Source organism: Bombyx mandarina, chromosome 18 (genome assembly GCF_030267445.1).
Source record: "Bombyx mandarina strain Sakado chromosome 18, ASM3026744v2".
Lineage (NCBI taxonomy): Eukaryota > Metazoa > Arthropoda > Insecta > Lepidoptera > Bombycidae > Bombyx > Bombyx mandarina.
Window position 1 is genome coordinate 13014010 of NC_143224.1, and position 23367 is coordinate 13037376.

At 37.6% G+C, this 23367-nt stretch overlaps 1 protein-coding gene across 1 annotated transcript; it reads left to right on the top strand.

Moving 5' to 3' along the window:
• Positions 1–69: 69 nt before the first annotated feature.
• On the top strand, positions 70–21111 carry LOC114242116 (uncharacterized). Its single transcript, XM_028173151.2, has 2 exons — positions 70–278; positions 18647–21111. Exon 2 carries the CDS (start codon positions 18650–18652, stop codon positions 19952–19954), a length of 1305 nt encoding a protein of 434 aa, XP_028028952.2. The 5' UTR covers positions 70–278; positions 18647–18649; the 3' UTR covers positions 19955–21111.
• The last annotated feature ends 2256 nt before the right edge of the window (positions 21112–23367 follow it).

The following is a 23367-nucleotide window of genomic DNA, read 5'->3' on the forward strand; positions in this document are numbered from 1 at the left end:
TTACTGCTTCACGGCTGAAATAGACAGGGTGGTGGTACCTATCCGCGCGGACTCACAAGAGGTCCTACCACATGAATAATGTATTTAGTAGTGGCAGTCTCGGAACAGCATTTGTTATAATACCGCTTAGTGTACGTATGAATGTCGAGCCACCGATGCGACATCCTTGATGCGATGGCTAAGTAGGAGTGGAACGGATCGAGTTACGAACAGCGCATTGCAGTGGTAGGGTCGACGCGAAACGAGAAAGTGCTGTGTGCAGTGAATTTATATTATAGGTACGTTATTTACATAATATTTATTTAGTTTGTGAAGTGTTGTGTATATGTTTCTGATTTGTGGATATTGTGAGTTGACCTCGGTCCTAAGTTCTAAGACGCTAGAGTTTCAATTAGAATAGGGCTATGCTTAATGAGTTTATTTATACATATTAATTTGTTGATGTTAATGCGAGCCGTTATATTTGGATACTCATACTGTCTATTTCTATTGCGAAGTAGTTTTGTATTTCGTGTGCTGGTTGGTACGAAGTCGTAGGATTTATCGTCACGTTTAGAGGTGGGTCGTTTTATGTTACCTTATGGATTTACCTAGAAATGTGATGTATAGAGAAGTGAGAAGTCGTCGTAGCCTAAAGGATAAGACGTTCGGTGCATTCGTTGTAGTGATGCACCGGTGTTCGAATCCCGCAGGCGAGTACCAATTACACATACTTAACAAATGTTCACGATTTACTTCCAAAGTGAAGGAATAACATCGTGTAATAAGAATCAAAACCCCCAAAATTATAATTTGCGTAATCACTGGTGGTAGGACCTCTTATGAGTCCGCACGGGTAGGTACTACTACCACCCCGCCTATTTCTGCCGTGAAGCAGTAATTCGTTTCGGCTTCAAGGGTGGGGCAGCCGTTATAACTATACTGAGAACTTAGAACTTATATCTCAAGGTGAGTGGCGCATTTACGTTGTAGATGTCTATGGGCTCCAGTAACCACTTAACACCAGGTGGGCGTCCACCCATCTAAGCAAAAAAAAAAATACTCCGTAACTACAAAGCTCTAGGTGGAATGTGGTTTCTGCGCAACACGAATAGGCAGGACGTGGTGTCGGTACTAATAGGTGTCACCTCACGACTCGTGTTATTATACAAATAAAATCATAATAAAAATTAACAAACATCTAAGGTTGAATCTCGTGTTTATTACCGAAAACTATTTTAAAGATACACAAATGCTTTTTAAATAATGTATATGTTATACTCAATTGTCACTTGAATCATTTAATAACGTAATACGTAATTACTTACAATGAAATGTACACTAATGAATTCTTAATTACTAATAAATTTGTGTTAGAACATTTCTCAAGGAGTGTCTTAAAGTAATTGAACGCTTGTTACAACACTTGTAAGAGGACCTTGGACTTCAAGGTGACGAAGCGCGAAGCATTAAGACCAAAGATCATTTGACGTCAAAACATATATGTAACTAATAGTTATGTGTCACTCAGTGGTGCTTAGTCTGTTTCTTAAAGAGTGAAAATTTTGAGTTAATGAGTTTTTTTTTTTTAAATCTCTTTGTAGGCAGACAAGCATACGGCCCACCTTACGATGAGTGGTTACCGTCGCCCATGGACTTTAGCAATGTCAGGGGCAGAGCCAAGCCGCTGCCTACTGCTAAAACTGCTGTTTCCGATCTTGAAGTGGATTCGTGGTGCTGCCTGGCTACTACCCCGCGAGTTTGGTATTAGCGTTCTGGTCGGGATCGATATCTCTCTGAAACATCATTGTTTTCGGGGCTTCGGTGTAGTTTTTCTTGTGGCTTGCAATTAATTACGCAAGTTAATGAAGCATTTGCAAATACTTATACTTGTTAGTCCGTAGAAATACGATGAATTATTTTACGTAATGTGTTGCTTTTGCGTTGTCTACGTATGAATGTGAAAATATTTACAAATATTAAAAAAAAATATTTTCTAGGGTATCACGATTCATTAACAGTGATTTGATTAAATCAACCTAAAGAGGAAGCGTTGGTTGCGTTTAGTTTAATCAAAGGACTTCCCTTGTTTCCCATTTTTAATAAATTAATTAGATTACGCTGTGGCAACCTTCTGAAACTACGAAAAAATATATATTTTGAGGTAGAAAATAAATAATGTAATAATAACATCGGTCCGTCCGTCGGTCGGGTCGCTAGGGCCGCGGAGGTTGTTCATGATGACGGTTGCAAATTCTAAAAGAACCCAATAAACGGTGGGTCAATTTATAAGATGACTTCTTCCACATTATAGTGTAGCAGGACATCGTAAGTTTAGTATAAATACGGTCGGAGCTCAGTACAACTCAGTACACACTCTGTTGCGTTTGTATTCTGTTCAAACACTGACATAACGTGTCTGACACAATGAAATATACTAGAGGTCCCGCAGTAGTCGAAATTCGACTATAATTAATTGGAATTTTAAGTTTGTACACTATTATGATTGTATTTTATACTTCTATAATCACAAATTTCGCCAAGACTGCACTATAAAAAATATTAACAAAGACCAACAATATTTAATCTATTCTCAATTTGACAACAGACGTCAAGAACAAAAGTTTGACAATAAATAGTATGCATGCGTGTGTGCGTCAAATACATGGTGTGTAGTGTGTGTAATGTTTTCTTTATTGATTTAATATTTCTTTTATGCATTATTTGAAAAAAATATTAGAATTGTGCACTTCTTCTCTATATTATCTATAAGTGTGGAAAATTTCATACTCCTTCGTCCGCGCAATTTTCGTAAAAAGGGATACAAAATTTTTGCTTCACGTATTAATATATAGATAATACATACCTTTTCTACAGATTTTGCTCTTTTTGTAATATCTCTGTATACTCATCATTATCTTGCCCTTCTTCAAGTCACCTGGGGTCGGCGCAACATGTTTTCTCCTTCCATACTCCTCTATCATATACCATTTCTTCGCTCACTCCCCTCTTACACATATCGTCTTTCACGCAATCCATCCATTTCTTCTTGGGTCTACCTCTTCCTCTAAAGCCTTCCACATTCTTGGTTAAAACTCTCTTACCATCTTATCTCTGTACACTATAAAGAATATTAATTAACACAATTTTAATCAAAAACGGTTTTCGTATTACGTTATGAATACCACATCGAGTTGAATAATTATTTTTTTAAAGTATATTTCAGTGTGTTTGATGATGGGCAAGTTATTAATGCGAATGCAATGAGAATGCAAATTATTAATTATGCAAAATATTCGAAAATAGTCCTTAATTCATGGCTCGTTAGTTTTAGCAGTAAACAGCTGCTTAGATGTCCTAGCAGCTTTGTTAGGGCTGCCCCTATGTCCAAGCTAGTCAGCTTCAACGTGAGCTAGACGTCCGTGAGCGACGGTGACCACTCACCATCAAGTGGATCAGCTCTCGCTAATACAAAGGTTATAAATAAAGCATATAATAAAAAATCGGTTCAACCAGTCAAAAGTTCTGAGGTAACAAACATAAAAAAATACAGTCGAATTGAGAACCTCCTTCTTTTTTGAAGTCTTTAAAAACAGCTATTAATGAAACAGGAATTTAGAATCTCATTAAATTTGAATTGGTGCCATAAAAGTATAATATTTATCACGTGTCTCGAATTTAAGTAATATAGCAAACAATCAAAAAATTTCATTAAACAGTCAGTTTTGACTTGTTGTAGGAACAAAAGTAATTTAATATATTTTTGTTGTTTATATAAGATTGAATACTTTGACTAGCAAACGGATAGACTAACTTTGGGTGCATAATAAACAAAGTTTGTGAACGTAATAAGCCTTACAAAAAATTTTGAACTGTTATAGGACTGTCCGGTAGTTTTTTAAAATGTATTAGTTCCCGGTTGAAATATTTTTTTAAATACGAACTAAAACAAAACTCATTTAATTTTAAATTATATTCTGCGTAATTAGTATCGTTTTTTATTTTGTTTACTAAGTGGTAACACCAACTAGTTACGATATTTCAAAAGATTGCAAATAAATAAACCCTCAATTGAGACCACTGCAATAAAATGTGTATATTCTGTGACGGTAATAAAATTACCGCTAAAAGATGAAGAATTGAAGAAAATCATGTAACCGCATAAACCTCTCTAACAATAAAATTTATAAAGCAGCAAAATTATTAGTTTCGCACGTTTATAGTTAGTTTATATTTCCATCAAAAAAACTTCTCAGTTAATTTAATATTGCGCGTTTCCACGTCGACATTTGTTTTATTACATTTTGGCCTCGGTTCTTACATCCGATACTGTCAAGAATCGATCATTTCATTACAAGAGATTCTATTAAAGTCGAATCTTCTATCGTTGCTTAAATATTTCTTAATATGCCGATGTCGAATCTGAACATTATAAGTTTCGCAAGCACTTAGTGTCTGCCTGGGTGTCGATGGACTCAACACTCGACAATTTCCACATCAATCAACAGAAACTCTTCACGGATATTTAGTGCTAATTATTTGGTTACAATTGGTATTTATTTGTTCTAGAAGTTTTTATTTATTGCTTTTGTAGGCAGACTCACTCATGGACGTCGGCAATATTAAGGGCACACAATTTTTACTGGTGGTAGGACGTCTTGTGAGTCTGCACGGGTAGGTACCACCGCCCTGCCTATTTCTGGCGTGAAGCAGTAATGCGTTTCGGTTTGAAAGGTGGGGCAGCCGTTGTTACTATACTTGAGCCTTAGAACTTAATATCTCAAGGTGGGTGGTGCATTTACGTTATAGATCAGTACAGATTCAGTAATCACTGAACACCAGGTGGGCTGTGATCTCGTAAACCCGCCTAAGCAATAATTAAAAAACAGCCAAGCCGCTGCCATCATTGAGGTTATAGTTGTTAATCAATATTTTTGAGCAAATCCTCCGGATATTAGCGGTTAATGAGATCGTTCTCGAAACACTATCAAAGTTAGACTTTGGAATATATTGGGAGCTTCCCCGAAGAATCAGGGTTTTGATTTTTCATGTTTTAGATAAATAAGCGGAGATCGAGCAAAATTACTTATCCATGTAATATCATAACATTAAAAAATAATTCCAAATAACGGTAAAACCAAACTTAAATGAGAACGATTACGTTGTCGTGACATAAGTTTATAAATTATTAATGTCGTTAAATTATAAGTCGCGGACGATTCTCTCGGCTGCTCATAATCCATTGACGCCTTCTTAATACATTCACTTAATTTTATACCTAATGTTAATAGTATGTGTACGGTAATTTATTATTTATTTATTTATTGCTTAGATGGGTGGACGAGCTCACAGCCCACCTCATGTTAAGAGTGGTTACTGGAGTCCATAGACAGCTACAACGTAAATGCGCCACCCACCTTGAGATATCAGTTCTAAGGTCTCAAGTATAGTTACAACGGCTGCCCCGCCCTTCAAGCCGAAACGCATTACTGCTTTACGGCAGAAATAGGCAGGGCGGTGGTACCTACCCGCGCGGACTCACAGGAGGTCCTATCACCAGTAAAGACTATTTTTCTAATTTTCTATTTAAATGACTTACTCATGATTGACGCTGTTTTCCCGTGGTTTTCATATATCCTATTATACTTAATTTACAGATCTAAAATGGGTACTGAAGCTATTTGAGAGAGCACGATCAATACGAACTTTTCCGAAAAATTACGAAGGAAAATCTTTTCTCACTATATCTATAGGTACATTTCATCGGTGGACAAAATCTTATCCTACAAAATCAAATTTTATCTTACTCAATCTCCATCATCGACATCTTGAGATAGCAGCCAGCAATATACACATGTTAGGCAATATGATTATGTATTAATACAAAAAAAGTTATAGATTTATACAGGCAATGTATGTATGTTCATTCGACAAAGTAATGTATCTTTGTTTGAATAGATTCACGCGGGCCGAGGTTACGCCTTTCACTTTCATTGCATCTCTGTCACGTACCGGTTTTTACTAGTGACGTGAAAAGATTTGTGTTAACGTTGAATAAGAAAAAAATATTTTAATGATGAGACATTGTGGATTGTAATTTAATCCTAACCTTTTGTGATTAAACTGACACGAAGCTGTGGAGGTATATGACAATCTTCCACCGAGCGGGTGATATTGCTTGGTAGACCGACGGTCCGTATGTTGTTGTTCGGAACTTGTATATATGCAAGCTTATCTTGAAAATGTTGTAAGCGAGATTCAGGCATCTGTCAAATATAATGCGTTATATGATGGCTACCATGTATGGCTACAAAGGCTACATGACTACAAAGCATATTTCCACTCGAGAAGACTCAATACCATTAAAATAAATTCCAGTTTTTCTATTGTATAGCTGTTTAAAGCCACGATTTTAGCAGCAAAGGAGTATTTGGCGCACCTGGTGGTGACTAGTTACCGTCGCTCGTAAACTTGAACAATACCGGAGGTACCGCCAAGTTGCTACCTAAAATATATAAACTGCCATTTTCTTATGTAGGCACACAGTGCAGATTGTGCCCTAGACTGGAAGCCTATTGGCAAAGTTATTAAAGTCAGGGTAAGCTTATAAAAAGCACATATGATACAGGTGTATAACTCGTAATAACGAATAATCGCTTTACCGAGTTCATAAAGTTCGCGTTGTTTGCTTTGGGTGAACGATTTACAACAATAGGTGACAATGAAAGCGAGAAAATGTCGCCCAACAATAGGAATGATGGAATATTGTGTTAGCTTCCTTACCTGGAAATTCTAAATCTGTAGTAATCGCAATAATGTTTTCGCTTTAGCGAATCTTCGAGATCGTTCGAGGACCTAATGGCCGCTTAACACCGTCCTCGATTTAGCGAAATTACTTGAATTGTGGGGGAAATTCACTTTGTTTGGAATATAAATGTTAGTTTCTGTACAAAATAATTGCACGTGATTCGAAGTGCCCTTTGGTATAACAACAATCAGATATCATAAGTCCTCGATATTGTATTCAAAATATTGGTAGTCGTCGTGACCTAAAGGATTAATTGTTTATAGCGCCTGTATTGAGCTATATGACAATGCCGGTTTTCAAATCTTCCATGCCGCCGGTACAAATTTTTACTAATGCAATACGTACTTAACATTTTTTTAGGAAGGAAGGGTTCCTGCTTGCCTGTAGGCCTTGTCAGTTTTATTAGGACAAGTACTTGATATTTGCGGTGACGGAATACTATTAAAGAGTAATAAAAAAAAAACGCAAAATGTAATATTTTTAATTAATGGTAGAACGTATTGCAAGTCTGCACGGGCAGGTAGGTACAAACATCTTGCCTGTTTCTGCCGCAATAACAGCCTTTATAAATAATAATAGAGACTTAGACTTCACGTCTCCAGGTTGGTGACGGCATTCACGTTGTGATGTCTATGGGATCCGGTACCGGGTAAAATGGGTATCGGAATCCTTTCGATTGGAACTGGAGTTTGTTTTGCGACGCGAATAAGGATACAGGACAGTTCAACAAATAACTTAAGGCTCACGGACGTGAAAGTAAATTAACTTCGCAACAAATTCAATACAGATAGGAACATAATATAAAAAAGTTAATGTAATAGTTTTTTTCCTCGAACCCAATGTTGTGTTCAAACGAGATACAAAATTGTCAACGACAACTTTATGTGTGATTTTTAAAATAATATTGATTTGTCTGCCTAGACCGCTGACAAACTCGAAACCGAGCTGGTGCTAGCAAGTGTGAGTGTTTACAAGAGTCTATGTGCACTGCAATATTAATGCCACCATCTTAGGAAATAAACTACATTCGAATAATTGCTATACCCTTCAACTTAGAAAGCAGGATTATTTCGTGTCATAGACAATTTGTTGGTACAGACCCATGCTGCCAAAGCCCTACTGTGGGAACTTTTAACTAATCTAAAACTGACGAACTTCCAGATAGGATCTGATGAAAAGCGAAAGGAAATATAATCTCGTCAACATTTAAATAAGTTCAGCCATCGCGATAAAGTTGCCCGTGAACCTCACACAAGCACGTGTAGTGGGCCGGGCACTTAGTTTAATGAAAATATACGAGATCAAACGTGTATTTGTTACGTATAGTTGCGGCCCACGCACTCTTATTTACTTGTTTTACTTTTAATGGACATCCTGGCTTCAGTGGAACAAAACTAATGTAGTGTAGGTAAAGTCTTAGTTGTGGTACCAGGTTAACAGGACTAGCAGAAAATATTATGTTTTGTAAAGCGTTTCTGCCTCGCTTTAAGGCTTTTATTTTTACCCATTACAGTTTAATGACTAGCCTGCCTAACGTCACGTCTTTATCATGGTAGCACAGATATTGGCACGTCAGAATACGAATCAGACGCATGTAACGTCCTCTTAGGAAGTAAGCTAAAGAAATAATCTGCCAAATAAAGAATTCGCACCTGCATCTTCTGAGTATCAGCTCGACAGACAATCAACATGTAATAATAAAATTTTTGTACATTAATTAAGCACCATTCAAATGCATTAGTAGCTTAATACATAATATCATTAAAATTCGAAACAAGAGCAGTGTTTGTCATTTTATTTATGATGGTTGGAATTTTAATGAGCAGTGTATTCATTATCAAAATTTATTAGAATCGATTCATATCATCAGCATCACTCGGCTGCTGGTTTACGTGTGGTTTGCTGGTTGGATATGCTCCCAATTAGGCCTAGCTTTTCGTAATAGGCTAGTTAAGCATGTGGTCAATTATAATATTATCTTGCTTCTAAATTGCAATACAGCTTACCTGCGATATAATTCTCGAATACTCTCAGTTTTCAAGGTAAAGTCGGCAATAAATTTAGCTCAAAGACTTAATCCTGAAATCATTTTAAATCACGTACTTTGCTGCTATCAGCGCTTCTTCGTGCAAGCGGAAAAATCTACTAAGCATTTTGCTCGAATATCGCTCCTTAGTTATGATGGAGATTTTATAAATTAATTTAGTACCATTGTAAAAATTTGATAGATGTCAGCTCCCATCATCCACTTTTATCATTCCCACGGAGTGGAGTTTATTTGCCACATACCGTCTGGCCTCCGAATGATCTTCCCTCTAAAATATTTTTCAACATCTGTAATATGTTCTTCACCTTTGAAAAGCTTGGATTTACCCATGCCATCAACAGTAACTACTACCATATGGGCCGTTGACTCGTCTGTCTATTAAAGCTATAAGAAAATGTATGTTCGTATGGCTCTCGCGTCAAACTGCTGATTTATGTATTAATTAAATATTTCCTTTCTACGGAAAACTTCATATTCATCCAGATCACGTAACCACTTAGCAAAGAGATACCTATAATGGGGTATTTAACACGGATACTAGAAAATTAATTGACAAACTCTCGCGACCCACTTGGTAATAAGTGGCCACAATAATAATAATGTCGCTGGCTTGTAAGCTTTCTTGCATTACCAGCTACAGCTGGCCCGCCCACCTTTTCTTTGGATCGCTTTTTGATTCGCAACAGTAATAGTTAGGATGCTGGTAAATACACAAGCCATATTAAGATAATTAATTCTTCAGCGCTGATTGAGACATCTGTTCTCTATTAATATACCAGCTCACTGATTTTATTGGCTTAATACTTAAGTAATTAATGAAAGTTCTAAGCTCGTCGGGTCTTCTCTAGCTTTCGTTAGGCTTAATAGCCTGCAGAGATATTGTAGTGGAATTTACAAGCTTCGTTTTCATTATTCGAAAAAAGTTTATGTAATATAAGGCCTATGAACTTTTTGTTTTATTTATTGCTAGCTTTATACCTGTAGCTTCACCTGCGTGTATTACACTTTACATAAAGTAAGTGGAGACCCTTGCTTAGCTGTGGGATTAACTGTCCTCCTCCTCCTCGCGTTGTTTTCCTCATTACTGAGGGTCGTGACTCCCCCGCTGCATCAGTTTCTCCCGTACGATTTCCCTCCATCTGCTGCGATCCTTAGCTTCATGAAGGGCATTGTGGAAATTGATGTTTAGAGAAGATCGTATTTGGTCCGACCATCTCGTGGGACTGCGTCCTCTGGGACGTTTGCCATCTGCCTTTCCTGTCACCATCAGCTGTTCAAGATTGTGACCCTCTTTACGAGCAATATGTCCGAAGAATTCCAGCACCCTACGAAGGCATATAGTGGAAAGTCTGGTTTTGATATGAAACTCTCTCAGAATAGACACGTTGGTGCGAAAGGCGGTCCATGGAATCTGTAGCATTTTCTCCAGCACCACATTTCAAATGTAGCAAGGGATTAAATGTAGCAAGGTTCAAAATATTTCTATAGCCGATATCATCAGAATTGGTTATGTTTTAGACGTGAAAACGTACCACACAGTAATAGTTACTTCTGTCTATGATTTCCTATTAACTTCTAACTTTATAAAAGTGCAATAAATTCCATTCGCCATTTAGACTATAACTTTTTGGAACAGCCGATTTTAATGAACTAAATTATAATATACTCCAAACAAATGTCTGACTACCTGTAAAAACTACATGAAAATCTGTTCTGTAATTACGGAGATGCGCACAAAGACAACAAACATACCAAATAATTATAAATTAAATATCACTGAGCTATGTTCTACTACTTTTCTTTTGTTACCTCTGTATTTTAATTAATATTGTTAATGTCCAGACACACCGGATTCCACTGTTAATTATTATGATATGTATAATATTGAAAACAGTAATAATTAGCAGCAGTTCCTAATTGACTCATTAATAGTCAAACGAAGTATTGATACAAAAACTCGGATGATTCACACAACACATAACTTCGCGACGTAACTGACCGGATCTGTGGTAATTTATCGATCCGGCTTACAATCAGATTGCATATTATACTGCATACCATTCGGTGACCAATAGTTTAGTATTGGCTTATCGTAGTTCATGAGTGAAGATAATATCGCATCCCCTAGGCCTAGGTTATATGCCTCGCGTAATAAATACGTTTCACTCGAAGTAGACACCATGGAATAAATATGTTTGCTACCCCCTTGACGCGATTAGATTTATAGTAACAACTTTTTTGATATTTTTTTTATTGCTTAGGTGGATGGACGAGCTCACGGTCCGCCTGTTATTAAGTAGCTACCGGAGCCAATAGACATCTACAAAGTAAATGCCACCACCTATGTTGAGATATGAGTTCTAAAGTTTCCGTTTTTGCAGTACAACAGCTACCCCGCCCTTCAAACTGAAACGCATTACTGCTTCACGGCAGAAATAGGCAGAGTGGTGGTTACAAGAAGTCCTACAACTAGTAATTACGCAAATTATAATTTTGCGAGTTTGATTTTTATTACACGGTTTTAGTCCTTCACCGTGGAAGTTAATCGTGAACATTTGTTAAGTACGTATTTCATTTAAAAAATTTGTACCTACCTGCGGAATTCGAACACCGGTACATCGCAAGATACGAATGTTCCAGACGTCTTATCCTTTAGGCCACGACGACTGACATGGGACACCGGAAGTTGCGGCTTACAATTATTGTGAGGAGAAAGAACATAATGTTTGCCCTAAGGAGGTGAAGAAAATATGTCCGAGGAAAATAATTCGGTTTTTATATGTGTATTGTTTGGGCCTAGACATAACATTCTTAATGGATCAAGAAATATGAGGCAGTGTGTTATTAGACTATCATCACTTGAGTTAAGACACACTAATCTGCCGCAAAGAAATTATGCATTCCAGTGTGAGTAAGATAGTCGTTTCTCCAAGCAAATTGAAACTACGACTAAAGTAAAACTACAATAAATTGCGTTGCAATAATAACCATACCATTTCAAATGCATGATTGCTCTATTGCATAAAACGGTCGGACGGTGGATCAGACCGCGCGAGCTCATCAAATCTATCAAAAATCAATTAAAAATCAATCACAAAAACAAGCATTCATATTATTCAAGTCTACTAAAATCAACGTTCTATAAAAACGTGACTGTTCAAAAATTAATTCCCGCTCAAAACGATCTGAAAAATGTTTGCAATAAATGAAAACATTATATAAACCTATCGTATATTTACACCGAATATTTATTACGAAGAAAAGGAAAAACGTTGTGGGCTTATAACGGATGTGACACGGATGAAATCTGCTCGCGGGTGTTCCAAGAGAGCCCGGGATGTTTTTGAAAGTTGTCGCGCAGTGAACATCGTCTCTTGAACGTATCAAAGGAGCGTTCGAATATCAAATTGGCTGACAAAGAAGCAGCGAGGAAAATAGTTTCTGCTTCCGTTTCATATTATGTTTAGGACGCAGAAGTTCTGATAAACTAGTGTTATTTATTTCTTTTGTCAGTCGCTTTGGGATTAAATGTAGACCGTGCTTTGAACTACGACTGCGACAGGACTATCACGATAACAGTCCTCTGATGTTAGCAGCTCTAGAAGTTTTAGCATCTATACATATAATAATAATAATAATAATAATGGTGCTAATAGTGCAACAACCTGGCAACCGAACTGTCCTCCTGAGGATCTCCCGGTTCCAACTACACTGCGTCAATTATAAAACCCTAATCACAAACTGTAAATTTCAATTATAACCACGCAGTGTAAACGAATGCCATACGATAAATAATAATAAATAAATAAAATAAGAGTGTCTGTTTGTGGTATTGAAATAACCGCTTTTTACTTCATGTATATGAATATATATACGGTACATACACGAAAATAACATTTTTTACAAATTTTGTCTGTCTGTCTGTCTGTTTGTTCCGGTAATCTCTGGAACGGCTGGACCGATTTTGATGAGACTTTCACTAATAGGTAGCTGATGATATAAGGAGTAACTTAGGAGTAACTTAACTTTTTTTAGACTAGCTTCGTCCCGCGGCGTCACCCGCGGTTATTGTCGTACCGCGCGCAATATGGCGGGCTTCGCCTATCAATCAATAATAAAATTTAATATTTCCGAAGCGAAGCGAGGGCGGGTCGCTAGTTCCAAATAAATTCTCCAAAACAACTATTACAGAAACGCGTTGGGATAAAAACACTGATCCCTCGAAAATTATTATTATAAGGAAATCAATACAATAGTAAAAGTAACATTGTGTCAAATACGTTCCTTTTGAACGGATACAATGGGACGTCTAAACGTTGCATAGCAATGAATTATGTTAAACGCCTATCAAATCGATGTCCTCGGGTCAAACTAACATCTACTATGTTCACTTTTTGAAGGTTTTAACTTTTTGACTGTTTTATGACAGAATGATGTTTGGGAAACAAATTGTATAATGGGTACTATGTGGAGAATACTTGTTTGTAAATAATGCTTTGTTAACTATACCAAACGATGCCACGTGTTGTTTGAATTTTTTTCTTATTATTCTAAATGTCGGAGACCTAGAGGTAGACCCAATACAAGGTGGAAGGATGTAGTGCTGAAGGACAAAAAGGGAATGTCTTGTTGCTGACGAGGATGTCGAAGACAGAGCGAAGTGGAGGACTAAAGTGAGGAAAGCTGACCCCACCACCATGTGGGATAAATAGCTGGGAAGAGAGAGAGAGAGATTATTCTAAACGTATAATAAAACGACAAATATGGAACTAATATAAATTTAAATTAGTTTAATTAGAATTTAATTGGACACAGGTAAATCAATTATGAGCAGGATCCGATCCACTCAGACGTTGTTGGACGATAAACCTAAGCAGTGGCACAAAAACGGTACCAATGCCGGGCGCCGTGTGAATTCGATAATTCTGAGATTATTGTTATCGTCTCGAATCAGGCACAAGGCCTTTTCTATCCCATTGTTTTCTTATGGAAATCCCTTGAGCGATGGAACGTAACGTGTACTGGGGAGGGAATGTGACACGAGATATTGAGATATATCGAGGCTTTTTGTAGCTGTAAGACCCGGATTTTTTATATCAATTTCTAGACCTCATACTTTCGTTTCAAGATTAAGTAGACTGTAGTTGTTTTTACTTCTGATCTGTATACTTTCGGCATATCAAATACATGATAAATCTTACTTTGAGACCGTTTAATGTCGAATTTCAGCTTCGTCGTGTAAATAATCCTTGAATACATCTCTTATTTTTTTTTTTTTTTTTTTTTTTTTTTATTGCCTTAGTAGGCAGACGGGCATACGGCCCACCTGATGGTGAGTGGTTACCGTCGCCCATGGACTTCAGCAATGCCAGGGGCAGAGCCAAGCCGCTGCCTACCGAAAACTGTTATTGAATATATTATTTATCGGGCCGCTATCCAGGAAGGTACCAAATAATTGCCTAATTCCCAATGCCCAATTCGTATCGCCGCCTGCTTATAACTAAGACGAAAAGACGAACGTGGTCATAATTGAAACTTCTTGAGTCAGGTTAATTAAAATTCTCTAATTTCGTTCTTAATTTGATTATAAAATCGACATTGTGCAAATTTAATCCAAATCGATATTCCATGAAAATCGAGAACAATCTAGAATATGAGTCGACAAGTCCGCTAAAACATTTCGGATATGAAAGTTCTAATGCTACGATTACAATGGCGTTCAAAGAAATAAGGTGAATGTAAAATACGACGACGAAAAAATTAACGACCGTCTGGTGTAGTGGTAAGTGACATGGTCACTACACAAAGGGGTCGCGGGTTCGAATCCCGCCAAGGGAAGATATTTGTATGATAAATATAAATGTCTTTTCCAGGGTTATGGACGTATATTAAATATAGGTATGTATGTGTATAATAAAAATCTTACATTTATTTCCGTTATCTGGTACCTGTAACACAAGTTCTTTACGAACTTATCACGGGACCAGTTAACGTGGCGTGATTGTTAGTAAATATTTATTAATTATTTATTTATTTATTTAAAATACACAATTTGATGAATAACACAATTGCTGATTGACCAACAGTGTCGAAGATGTAGAAGTGTTGTTTATGTTACCATTGTGTATAGCGCGTGACGGATCATAAGGCCGGAAATATCGTCTGTAAGATTCTTTTTATTTTTTTGCTTAGATGGTTGGACGAGCTCACAGCCCACCTGGTGTTAAGTGGTTACTGGAGCCCATAGACATCTACAATGTAAATGCGCCACCCACCTTGAGATATAAGTTCTAAGGTCTCAGTATAGTTACAACGGCTACCCCACCCTTCAAACCGAAACGCATTTCTGCTTCACGGCAGAAATAGGCTATAAAGCTTCCCAATGGTTATTGTCATGCTATAACAGTAATTATAAATCCATTTCAAGTCGAAGTCCATTTCCTTGCAGGAAAAATAGTGAAACATATAGTTTGTGTGTGTGTGTGTGTGTGCTTTTTATGATTGTGCGATTACTGGTGGCCGAGAGGTCTTTCTAGTTTCACCAGGACATGCGGGTGAGCAAAGGCTGAGCCAGGAGGAATGGTATTTGCTAACAGAAGTTTGTGTCTTGTAGCTATCATAAAAAAGAAGAAATCTTGCATAGGCAAAGCCCAAAATTGCGCTAAGCCCATTTACTGAGAAGATACCAAATTTACAAGCTCCGAATAAACATAGTTTGGAATGTTCGTCTACTAAGTGTTGTCACTGCTCGGTGAAACATCTTTTCTTTGGCGTTTCCATAGAAGCTACATTTATTATGAAAACTCCCAACGAAGTTGTCCTATTATTTTGAACGGCAGTGTTCGTACACGAAAGTCATTCATATTCGACCGTAAATCATGAACAGTAAGCGTTTTTATTCACGTACACAAATATATTATGAATATTTACGTGAGCGCGAATAGACAAGAGGTATCGTTTGATAAATGATAGCGCTTTACGAATTTATGACGTTGAATTTATTTTATTGCTAGCAGAAGCTGATAGGGTGTAGGTTCGTGATGTGCAGATATTGCATGGACATGTCGGGATTTATTTATTTATTGCATTTTTGGGTGAACAAATTCACGGCCCGCGTAGTCTTAAATGGTATCCCCTAGATACCAAGATTGAGTGCCTTCACCTACCACGAGACATGAGGTCGAAATTTCAATTATATTGTAATGGTTGTCCTACCTGACAGTCAGCTGCAGATGGTGAATAGACGGGATGGTGGTACCTACCCGAGCGAACTTACAACACGCCCAATCTAGTAAAGTGTCGTGTATCTGGTATGGATATAGTTTTGAAATCGTCGTGGCCTAAAGGATAAGACGTCCGGGGCATTCATATTTAGCGATGCATCGGTGTTCGAATCCCGCAAGCGGGTACTAATTATTGCTACGCGAATACTAATGAAATACGTACTTAACAAAAGTTCACGATTGAATTCCAAGATGAAGGAATGACATCATGTAATAAAAATCAAACCCGCAAAATTATAATTTGCGTAATTAGTGGTGGTAGGACCTCTTGTGAGTCCGCACGAGTAGGTTCCACCACCTTGGATATTTCTGCCGTGAAGTAGTAATGCTTTTCGGTTTTGCAGCCGTTGTACTGTAAAAAATGAGACCTAAGAACTCATACCTCAAGGTAGCTGCTGGCAGTATTTACGTTGTAAATGTCTATGGGCTTCGGTTACCATTTAACACCAGGTGGGCCGTGAGTTCGTCCACCCACCTGAGCAATAAAACGCTGGTAGCTATTTAACGTCATGTGGGTCGAAAGCTCTCGTCTGTTACACTAATAGAATTTAAAAATGAGACCATGAGCATGCCCAAATTATATGAGCAGAGGATTGAATTATAAGGCATAAAATGAAATGTAGACATTACTGCATATTTTGATCTTGAGCTCCGTATTTATTGATAATCATCTTTATGTTTCTCACACAAGCCTTAATGCAAAAGCACAATACAAGTTTCTGAAGAATGAAATGTTTATTAGTAGTAGTAGCTAAGGCAGTTGAGAGTAGAGTTACTTTTGATTTGGAGTAGCATCGCATACCTTCAATGAACTTCTGGTTTAACGGGCGACACATGGATAGCATCTTAAGTTTAGTTCACTTTTTCTTCATTATATATTTATTGTATTGATTTGAAACGACTTCCATTATGAGGTACTATTGAGTTTTAAATCAATTAGGACTTTCTAATATATTATATGACGGAGTAGATACAAAAGCAATATTTTTAAAAAGTGTGACGTCAGCACTAGTGACGTCACGCTTATTACTTTCTTGATGGTGACTCATATTTGGGCTTCCAAAACAAAACTTCACGAGAACTGCGTATATTGCACGAGAAGCATAACAACGTTACAGAGAGATCCGTACTGTACTACGGCTCGGACACGAATGAATAAACGCTAGACAGCACGGCCGTATTTATAGGACTTCGTACACGTCAGCGTGTTTACAAGTATTAAACACGTGAGCGTGTTTACAAGATTTTAAAGTATTGAAATTACAATAAAAGGGACTGTTTAACATCAATTTCTTATCACAGAGTAATTAGTTGATGATCAGTAGGTAAATAGTCATATTTGCGCCGACACGGCCATACTGACAGGTGGTGCGTGCTCTGCACCGGCCTCGTTGATTCTCGTAGGTTTTTCATTGATTCTCATTGACCTGCAGGAATAAAAAGTTTCTCTGAGTAGCGCATCTGTTATACTTGCGTTACTTGTAACTATGTAGGTTTGAGACTTATTAATGCGATTTGATTGTAGGGTTCTCGGAGGGTATCGTAGGGTTCTCGGAGGGTATAGTAGGGTTCTCGGAGGGTATAGTAGGGTTCTCGGCGGTTCTCGTAGAGTTCTCGGCGGTTCTCGTAGAGTTCTCGGCGGTTCTCGTAGATTTATTTAAGGTGTTCGGATAAGGATGTTGTGTAGTGTGATGTTGTGGCGTACACTGTGGTACTTATGTAGTGGGCGTACACTGTGGTACTTATGTAGCGGGCGTACACTGTGGTACTTATGCAGTGGGCGTACACTGTGGTACTTATGCAGTGGGCGTACACTGTGGTACTTATGTAGCGGGCGTACACTGTGGTACTTATGTAGTGGAATTTTAGTAATCAAAAATAAAAACTTATCTTTGAGTGTTGATTTTGTTGCTCGACCATGCTGATTTGTGAAGTAGATGTATAGGCTCATCGGCTGTTGCTGGGGGGTAGTCTTCTTCCGCCGATATGGTTAAATGGTCTCCAGGTTGTTGCTGAGCGGAGGCGGCATGTGATCCCACTTCTGATGACGGAGTAGATACAAAAGCAATATTTTTAAAAAGTGTGACGTCAGCACTAGTGACGTCACGGTTATTACTTTCTTGATGGTGACTCATATTTGGGCTTCCAAAACAAAACTTCACGAGAACTGCGTATATTGCACGAGAAGCATAACAACGTTACAGAGAGATCCGTACTGTACTACGGCTCGGACACGAATGAATAAACGCTAGACAGCACGGCCGTATTTATAGGACTTCGTACACGTCAGCGTGTTTACAAGTATTAAACACGTGAGCGTGTTTACAAGATTTTAAAGTATTGAAATTACAATAAAAGGGACTGTTTAACATCAATTTCTTATCACAGAGTAATTAGTTGATGATCAGTAGGTAAATAGTCATATTTGCGCCGACATATATTAAATGTTATATTATTATATAATATGAATATTAAATATGTGATATAGATTGTTTTGAATCATACAATAATAATAAAACTTTGTTTCAGAACATGAAGTTTCTATGGTACTTCATCGCCGTGATGACGGTAGCTGAATCAGCTGTGGATATCGAGAAAACAGTGAAACAAGTACAAAATATTTTGCAGTCACATTCTGAACTTCCTAGACTTACCCGCGAAGAGATCATACAGTTGATGAATGATATCAAAGCTGAAGACGAAAAAACGTCAACATCGAAACAAAGCAGTAAAGAAAGCAATGAAATTAAAATCATAACACCTTACAGTACATCAGACAATGAAATATATTCAGTAACGCAGACGTTAAAAAATGAGGAAATTTTACTGATAAATGATGTGGCTTCAGTTCAGCCAGACACACTTGAGGCAACGACAAAGAAAAGTGAACCATCTCTAACCGTTGTACTTCCTTATACTCCTAGAGACGGATCTTCATTACAAGAGCTATACACTAGACCACCAAGAGTTGAAATTGTGCCTGCTTCTGAAGTAACTCCGCAGCCAATCAAAACATCCGATATAAATCAGATACAAATTAATAACGTAAATAAACAGAAAGAAGACTTCACTGCGGAATTGAGGGCATTTTTAGATGCTCATGGTTTGAAAGCTAAACCGGGACAAGATCACTTCTTGCTCCCTCTAGAAGGTTTCAAGCCATTGCCGCCGGCAAAAATAATTGACGGTAATATTGATTTACCAGAAAATATTCTTTTAACTTACGATTTGATTTCACCAGCAGAACTAAAAGCCAGTAAAGTCCAAACTATTTCACCTACGAATTTTTTGTACGAGCCTCTTCGTCCAGAGATTCCATTTGAATTAGACACTTCATCATCTGAAATCAAAGAGGTAGTCTATCCTTATGACATGCCGAAGAGTAGAAAACCAAAGTCCGCACCGAATTATGAGCCAATCGACTACGACTCCGTCAAAGTAATTCCTTTAAATAAAGGCATCAACCCGATCGAAGACATAAAATCTACTGTTGAAAATGAACAGAGCAAAAGACAGACCAATAGTACTGATGTTACTGAAGCTTCTATAACTACCGAGGAACCAAAAGCAGCTAGTGATACTGTTCAAGACTCTTCACCTTCTCCTATTCCGGATGACGCCGGAGCGTCTATAGCAGATCTGGAGGATTCTTTTGGAGGAGCAGCACCGTCTCTGCCCGGGGATTCCGAATTACCGCCTCCAAGGAAGAACGGCTTTTACTGGATGCTTGATTGGAATAGTTTTCTAGAAGTAGGAGACGGTGATACAAAAGTGAATATACGTTTCGAACCAAAACTCGGAGACCCGCAGATGTTCCTGCCTGTAACGGTTCCCTAACTCCTCAATTAACTATTTTATAGTTTTACGAGTTCTAGTCCCGACGTTTAGATATTATTGAAATTATTTTGACATTCAGTTGCAATTATTTAATAACTTTAGTAGTGCTAATATGCTAATAGGCAGCTGTGAGCACTAATGAACATACTCCAATTCATGTCCACAAAGCTATTTCTATACAATGTTCAAGGCGCCGACTTCTTATTTCTAACAGGGATGTTTTAAGTAAGAGACGCAGGCCGTGCGGTAGGTTTGACGTATTATATGGATTGTTGTAATGCATATGATGAGCATTGGTTTTGAGCTTTGAGGGAAAGAAGATGAAGACACTAATCCGACAAGCAATCTATAAGTTTCTCTAGTCCAACATGAATTACATGTGTCTTCTGTTTTAACCGACCTCTAATGGAAAAGTAGAAGATTCTCAATTTAGAGCATATGGATTTACCTTTAGCATTACCCTAATAATAATTTAATGACAGGTCATTAAATTATTTCGAAATCTTTGCATTAGGACATCATTCTTCCGATTTGGTTTAAAAGTTGTACAATTATTATTGCCACTTTAGAGAATATTTCAGGTTCAAATGGTGGCACGGAATTAGTATTTTACAATATTACAATTTAGCGTCAGTCAAGACCAGCCTGCAGTTAAGGACAAGCCCGAATCATCCAGGCTCCTGAAAATATTAAGCAGGTTTTCATTTGAAAACCAATTTATCTTCAATAATTTCATTGTTTTGTATTATTGTACAGTAAATAAATAATAAATAAACATTGGTAAATAAAACAGCATGTGTTCCGTTGAATACGGGAGCGCGTAATGGAGTTGAATAATTAACGATACTTTTAATTGTTGTTTTAACTTGTTTGTCGAGAGGCCGAGGCTTTAATTTTAATATTTGATTGAACAATTTTTTATATACAATACTACATAGTATTTTAAAATATTTTTTACTACCATATTTATTTAAGCGGTTAGCTAGTTATTAAGTATAAAAATGAAAAAAATGGTTCGAGTTTTATTTTTTTATTAATTTATATTACCACAGTTCACACTCCATAGCTCACCACGAATCCTCCCCCAAGTAATATACATATTTAATGAAAACTAACTATGTATACGGTAGTCCACGGTTACCGTAACTCATTTGAAACTGTGGCAAATGTGGAAAATCAAAATTACAAAACCGGAATTGTAATAAATTTAAAGTGTATTTTTATTAATTAACTAGCGACCCGCCCTCGCTTCGCTTCGGAAACATTAAAACACACATGAAACCAAAAAAAATAAATAAATAAAAAAATAAATAAAGTAGCCTATGTTCATCAGGGACAATGTCGGCTTCTAATGGAAAAAGAATTTTTCAAATCGGTCCAGTAGTTTCGGAGCCTATTCGAAACAAACAAACAAACAAATCTTTCCTATTTATAATATTAGTATAGACTATATAAATGTAACAAAAGTATTTCCAAAAGGATGTCGAACAACGAACTGTCACTTATACATACATACATACATACATACTCCTAAACAATTATTGAGAGCAATTACACACAAATTACTCACTGGTGGTAGGACCTCTTCGGAGTCCGCACGGGTAGGCACCACCACCCTGCCTATTTCCGCCGTGAAGCAGTAATGCGTTTCGGTTCGAAGGGTGGGGTAGCCGTTGTAACTATACTGAGATCTTAGAACTTATATCTCGGGGTGGGTGGCGCATTTACGTTGTAGATGTCTATGGGCTCCAGTAACCACTTAACACCAGGTGGGCTGTGAGCTCGTCCATCCATCTAAGCAATAAAAAAAAAAAAAAAAAGCACATAAAATTTTCAGGCACAATAAGGTAGATTGATCGAGTATAGTTCCTGGACAGGTCTACCGTTAGCACCAGACACGGTGGTGCGGTTTTCCACAGAGGTCGATCCTTGCCCTCCCTTGTTAAACATTAGCTTCGATTGGGTCCTGCGGGGCCTCATGGTCCTCTTCCAGGCTCACGCCCGGTTTGTTACATGAAAATTTAACGTTGGCCTGGCTCGGAGGAAGGACTTTCGCTAGTCTGCCTATCTTGCCTGTTCGGAAGTGGCATGCATTATCGAGAGACCCTGACAGGTAGAGGCTGGGTCTAGAGATGGCATTCGACAAATATTATACTCTGTCGATTCACGGGGCCAGGAAAGCGCCACCGGTGACGCTCATTTCATGATCGGGACCTTTTGCGTCGTAATCAGGGTGAACGGTCGTAAGTACCTAGGCCTCGAATTGGATGATCGTTGGAGAAGTTGGTCCTCCTGTTGATGACGACGATCGGCTCTGGTTACCACTTAGTGTCACACTTAGTCACGCACTTAGAGAGGGCCGTGAGCTCATTTACGTAATAAAAAAACAAAAAAAATCTTCTAATTTTTCGATATTTTAACTTAATAGGTTGGATTGTAGTCGTGCAAATGAGTCGTCTATTATCAAAGGTGGCAATCTGTGCATTTGGACAAAAAAAATTATTGATATGTCAATACAGATTGATTTGAATATAATCGTCTCCTTCAAAGAATACGGTTCAAAACCTGCATTAAATAAAGGTTAATAGTTAACCTGTTATTTATCTAAGATGTCGTTCCGAAGAGTTTTGTGACTGCCAATGGAATACAAAGTCAATAATTCGTTTTTCTGATTTACCAATAATTGTCCAAAAGTCACATTGCCGGCTTTGATAATAGTCGACTCAAATATCCTTTGCTAAATAAAAACAGTAAACTTAATAAATTATGTATCCACAAAAAACTCCCAATAAAATTATATTTACTGTTGACTGCGTTCGTTCGGTTCACGATTATTTATTTATTTTCTCAAATGTATGACTTCAAATCTAAATATAATCGAGTAAAAATATTGTTAAGAAAATTTCAGAGGCACGAATCAAAAAATAATTGTTGACAAGACATTTTCTTGCTAACAGAGTTCAGAAAATGCTTCATCTTATAAAAAAATACTTTTCTATGCGAATAATTCAAAGCCTGTTCCACAAAGGGTGATTCTTGTGAAATCTGATCTTTAAGAAAGTATATATTTAATCTAAGATTATTTTGAATCAGGTGAGCAGAATCTAAAATATCGTCAATCAAGAAGTTGCAAGTTCGAAGTAAAGTTAATGTTGGAGTCGTTCTCTATCAGTGGACTCAGCAGGCCGGCGGCCGCCATCAGTGCGCCGCCTCTACACAGAGCTGGTGCGGTCGATGGCGCTGTACAGTGCTCTTGTATGGCGCCACGCCCGGGCACGCGACCTCAGCAGGCGTTCAGAGCAGTACGTGGATACTGTTTTGGAGAGATATACGACATTGAGAAGATCTTCTACCGAGCGGGTGATATTTGCTCGGTAGACCGACGGTCCTAATATTGTATGCACTTTATCTTG

Coding starts and splice junctions, on each gene's coding strand:
- LOC114242116 (XM_028173151.2), top strand. CDS start 18,650: ATGAAGTTTCTATGGTACTTCATCGCCGTGATGACGGTAGCTGAATCA.